The sequence below is a fragment of the Mastomys coucha genome, unplaced genomic scaffold (genome assembly GCF_008632895.1).
Source record: "Mastomys coucha isolate ucsf_1 unplaced genomic scaffold, UCSF_Mcou_1 pScaffold7, whole genome shotgun sequence".
In the NCBI taxonomy this organism is placed as follows: Eukaryota; Metazoa; Chordata; class Mammalia; order Rodentia; family Muridae; genus Mastomys; species Mastomys coucha.
In genome coordinates, this window is record NW_022196913.1 from 1,606,236 (window position 1) to 1,611,808 (window position 5,573).

Consider the following 5,573-nt stretch of genomic DNA (forward strand, 5'->3'; position numbering starts at 1 on the left):
GCGGCTGAATCCCATTTTGCAGTATAGAAAAGGCAGCGTTTTAGTCTGGAGTGCAGAATAGGACAAGACCATGAACAGTTTTTACAACTGGCCAAATGGAAGGTAGGAAAGCAAGGGATGAAGATGGACAGACATCTTCACACTCCGGTGACAGTGAAGGCTGAGACAGAATGACATCACAACATTTTTGAGTTGGAGTCATTTTTCTCCTCCACTGTGAAGGGAGGGAGTATAATGTGCTTTGAGTGACGGGGATGGTACCAGACATCTGAGAAGATTTAACACACTCGTGTGGGAGCATGGTTGAGTCAGTTCAAGATGGACTAGAGAGAACACTGCTGGGTAGCAGCTCACACAAAGGACCGGCTGAGTCATCATGACACAGTGGCCTTACCACCCTGGCTTTATGGCCACTGACCTACAGCAAGAGCCACCAATCCAGATATGTCCAGCCAGTTGACTGGGTAAGTGAAACCCCATTGTCAGTTCACAGTAGAATAGGGAGAAAAAGCATCACTCACTCTTTAAAACACTACTTAACACCAGGCTGTTAGGATCCAACACACAGTGGATTCAAGCATGTCCTATGGAATTATGCTCCGTGAGATGGCATTTTCCAGCATGTGTTCTGTGGGTGTGAATAGGTGTGAAACAAAGTAACATGTGACTCCTCAGAGCATCTCCTATGTGCTCAGTGTGCACTGTGGTGCTCCAGAAGGCTAAGTCCTCAAATTCCCTATTCCGTTCGTTTCCTCAGAGCGCCTTCACCTCCAGAAGCACTTGATGGTGGGACTCCTTATAGTCAATGCTGCAGTCAGGAAAATGTCCCTAGGAGACCCACATCACAAGTGAATCAGGGAACAAGCTTCTGTAAGAATCTAAGAAGCTGAAGCAAAGCTGGGGCCAGAGCTCGCTAGTCGTTTGCATCCTCTCCCTTTCAAAGCTCCATGGCCATGTCTGAAGAGGTGACTGTGGCTGGAGAGGTCACTGGCAGCCCTCAGCCATGTTTGACTGGAATAAGAGGCAGGAAGGGACTGTCCCCCAGAGAACTGCATGCTTGCAGCACAGTCCAAGCACCTTTCCAGGAAGAATTCTTGGTTCTTCTGGCACAATTTACAAAAGCCAGTTTCACAATGGGGAGACAAATGTTTGTGGATTAAGTATAATCGAATCATCTACATTTTTACCCCCACAAACAGATACATATGTAACTAAGGGCCTTTGCTTCTAAAGCCACATAGAATTAACCTCATGTACCTCCAGTGCTCCAAGCACAAGACTGTCCTAGTGGTTTACCCAAATATTCAAGAATACTTGGGATTTTTCTAGCTCTAGTGGACTTTGCTAGGTCAGATGAGGGATGTTTACAAAGCACTGAGTACTCGATGAATTCCTAGAGACGTCAGCAAATGAGACGGAAGAGTAAGGGTAGCTGATGTCTTCGGAGTGCGCCGACAGCTTTAAGATACTCTTTAAAATGGCCCAGCTCCCAAGTCTGCTCCTGGCTCTAGGCATGGGAACCAAAGGCCAGCTTAGGGACAGTTAGAGACAGCCACTCATCTGTGTGAGCACCTGCTGATACTTGGGACTCACTCCCATCTGACCTACTAGAAATACTTACCTGATAAAATGTCTGTTTTCCGCTATGTATGTTTTTCTATGTCAAGACAAATACAGTTCTACTATATATTATATTTTGGAGCTGAAGATTAAGTGCAGGCCTTTTATATGCTAAGCATGCTTTCTACTACTGAGCTACAGGCCCCACCCCAACTGCTTTTTTAAAAAATACTTCTATAAAATCACAACAGTACAATTTAAAAAGCATTAAAAACTCAATTTGGAGCATGTCTTTAGTATTCCTCTAGGGAAGGCTCACATTCCGACTGTTTTCCCAGGACAGAAGTGTTAGCCCTTGGGTCTGATCTAAGGCAAGCCTTGGCTGTCATGTAGGAAGTCACCCCGAGGTACACCGGCTTCTCAGCCTTGGCTGCATCTGAAAATCATGTGGGACTGGGGAGGATCCCCAGCCAAATAGCAACATGTCCAGACTCAGGCCTGGACATGAGCATTTCTGAGGTTCCCATGTGACCTTAAGGACTACCGTACAGCGCGTTAACTTGCATTTGCCAAGGTTTCAGGAGGTCCCTTTTGTGTAACTCTTAGAGTCTCTGAACACCTTCCGTACACCAACTATAATGGAGACTGCCAAGCCTCACCTATGTGGGGCAGGGAAGACAGAGAAGGCACGTCACTCCTATGCATCTTGAACATTCTGTAGTACTCTCCTCTAACTCTAGTCTTCTCTCTCTTGGATCCTCAGGAGCTACAGTGACAGCTGCTTCCTGGATTCCTCCCTCTATCCAGAGCTAGCTGATGTCCAATGGTACGGGCAGGAAAAAGCCAAGCCCGGGACCCTCGTGTGAGCTGGCCGGGCCAGATGTGACCACCGCCACGCCATTCCAAGTCACCTCACTGCCTCTCATTTGCCTTACCCAGATGCACTGTCACCTGCACCAGCTTCGGCCCTCAGCACTTTTCTTTTCCTGACTCCACATCCCTTTCACCCTCAAAAACCTGACTGAGGAGACATTCTGGAAGGTTCCGAACCCACTGTGTGTCCCCTGGCTCTCTTGCCCAGAGAGCCAGATAACAATCCTCAATGGCACCTTGGTAGTTTCCCCTCTGCCATGACAGCCCCAGGCCACAAACTGTCGGGAAGCCAACACATGCAATCCTGTGGAAGAGAACAGAAAAAAAAGCAAGTCCTGCCTGCAGACTGCGAAGCTGTTTCGGGCTGCCACCCTAAGCTGACCGAGTGCTTCGAGAGGAGAGCGAGTGCCTCATGGGGACATCAGTTTACACCTGAAATAAATATTCTGTAGTGAAACAGCCAGCAAGAGTTCCTAAGGGGAAGCATGAAAAAGGAAGATTGGTGCTTCAGAGATTCATTGGAGGGTCACGATCGGTTCTATGCTGCCAAAGATTAGACACATTCAACCATGAACAGATAGGAGGGGCCAAGAGGAACACACTTTTTCTGCAGTGAAATGTCAGTTCTAAACTGTTCCTATGCAGCACAAGTGAAAGTCAACCATTTGCAGACCACATCCTGTCATGACCCTTCTCCTGGAGCACCCCGTGTCCCCCTGAGAGCCTGGGAACAAACCCGACAGGATGGTGAAGATGAAGGAGGCTTGGCTGGCCTGGCAGACTCGGACTCTGGACATGGGAGGAGGAGCAGGGTACCGTTAAGACTGCCCTATGCAGGGGCCTCAGCCTATGCCCCCAAAGCTTCTTTCCTTTTGGGATGGGGAGGAAGCTAAAGGTGATCATTGCCAAAAGCAGTTCTCTCTTGTTAAAACAACCAGTAAAAGTGTAACCTTTCTTTTTTTGTACAAGGCCTTTCATTTTCCTTTTTATGGGAAACCAAGGGAAAAAAAGCACATTGCAATCTAGTCAAGTGTTTCACTGTTGTGACTCATTTTATGTTTGTTAACACTTGTATGAACTCGGACAGACCTCTGCTGTGTGTTGCTTAGTCAGAGAACTCAAGTCCGCCCTTAGGTAGGAAGACTTTTACACATGTCTACCAGTCGGCAGGCCGAGCAGAGTTGAAACAACTCGGCTCCCAAAGGGCCCACCCCCCTCCAGCAGTATCTGTGACCTTGGTAGACCACCTCTGCCCACAGATACCAAGAGGATAAAAGGCAAAAAACCACAAAAGCATGCGTGCAAGCTGCTCGTTTACATGTGTTTTGAGCTATGCTTAACACACAACCACAAAGCCATCAATCTTCAAAGGCCTCAGAACTACTTTTGTAATAACTAACCAGTGCACAGTCTTAGTTGGGTTACTAGCGATGGCAGTCTCTGTGGAGGTAGTGCGGCTGGCAGGGGTTACCTCTGTAATGTCTTCCTGTGGGAAGGGCATCTAGGATCAGGAGCCAGGGTGGAAGGAAAGCAAATCGAAAAGTTAGCTGTGGCATCAAGAGAGAAAACTTTCTCATGTATGTAAATCTAAGAATAATAGACACTACCAGACCAGGAAGGTAAGAAGTGGATAGCAGAAAGGACTAACTAACCCTGTTGCTCACTCTGCAGTTGGCTTGGAAACCTCTAGAAGTCAAGTGGGAGCATTCATACCATGTAGCCTGAGGCCTTACCTCACCCATTCAAGGTTGGGTACCCCAGAGCTGGGCATGGTTGGCGTGATGAGCCCAGCTTCTAGAAGCAGTACTCTACCCAGACACTTCAGCGATAACCCTGTAGGATGAGTAGAAACTGGATTCGATGGTATAAAATGACCCTGGGGCTCCGTGGAGATGGGGCTACCTTTTTTGCTCCTACTATGATAATCGGAGCTACACAAAGCAGGTTTATTTGGGGATTATTTCTTCCTTTCTTAGCTAATAGAAAATGTGACACATTGTGCCCCATCTTCTTTCTTCCAAAAGGAGTTGCCTGAATAATTAGCCTGAACTATGGTGCAACAGAAAGTGTCCAAAAGGAAACGAAGGGCAAGTCAAGGTTCCAGGTTATAACAGAGACAGCAGTTTGAAAATCAATTCTGAAGTCCTTCAGATTTATGAGATGCAGAAAGAGTCTAAATGTAATAGATTTGGGGAGCAGAGGGAAATGGAACGGGAGCTGTGAACACCATCACGATAGTCTGGTAGTAAGGACAGAGATTAAGTAAAACAGGTTTTACTGTTTAGCTGTGTTCGGTTAATACAATGTACATAATATAATAAGCATTAGTCCTTTGAGACTGACATGATAAATGGTCTCTGTGGTTGGTGGTGAATGCTCTAGGTATTGTATTCAAGCACCTGCAAACTCTTCACAGATCTCTATTTCTTTAAAGGAAGATGAAATACAAAGTTCCCAGTCAGAAGCCCCTATTGGATTCATTGGATACATGTAAGAAATTGCTTGTTTCAGCCAGAAGACTATGTTGTGAGCCAGGTTGGTTTATTTTGTTATATGCAGGTGAGTGTTGGAGTGTTCAAAGCCCGATTTGTTTTCATCCAGTATTAGTTTAGTTCTAAATATAGCAAGCCTCACCCAGGTGCTATCAGATGACCAATTACTGCTTAGTTAACTAGGTGTAAAGTTTTACATATCCATTCATGTCAATAGTTTATTACAAGTTGTGTAAAATGGACTCTAGTTTAATAATTGGGGGTAGGGGGGAAGATTAGGTTGCTCCTGAAACTGACTGTAGAGCATGTAAAATGATTTTACTGGATTCTGTTCAACTGTAATCAATGAAAAAGATGTATGTTGTAGACAAAGTTGCAGAATTAAAAAAAGAAATCTGCTTTTAATTTATTCTTTTTGTATTAAGAGTTTGTATAGTACCTTTACATTTTGCAGAACAGTGTTGTCAACACTTATTAAAGCATTTTCAAAATGAAAACACCCCAGTCGCCTCTTGGACACTCTTTGTTTCTAACTGATAAATGTATGACCACACTCCAGAAATCCACATATCAAGAAGACACTGAGAGGGGCAGTGGTGGCTCATGCCTTTAATCCCAGCACTTGGGAGGCAGAGGTAGGCGGATTTC

At 45.6% G+C, this 5,573-nt stretch overlaps 1 protein-coding gene across 9 annotated transcripts in view; it reads left to right on the plus strand.

Moving 5' to 3' along the window:
- The window catches only part of Frmd4a (FERM domain containing 4A), a 480,303-nt gene extending 474,879 nt beyond the window's left edge, over nucleotides 1-5,424 (plus strand). For 7 of the 9 annotated variants that reach the window (XM_031359491.1, XM_031359489.1, XM_031359487.1 and 4 more), the window contains one exon: nucleotides 2,324-5,424. In XM_031359491.1, the coding sequence (XP_031215351.1) occupies nucleotides 2,324-2,426 (103 nt within the window). In that variant the 3' untranslated portion in view covers nucleotides 2,427-5,424. The remainder of the gene's footprint in view (nucleotides 1-2,323) is intronic. The other 2 variants (XM_031359490.1, XM_031359488.1) reach the window with 1 other exon arrangement.
- Nucleotides 5,425-5,573: the final 149 nt, after the last annotated feature.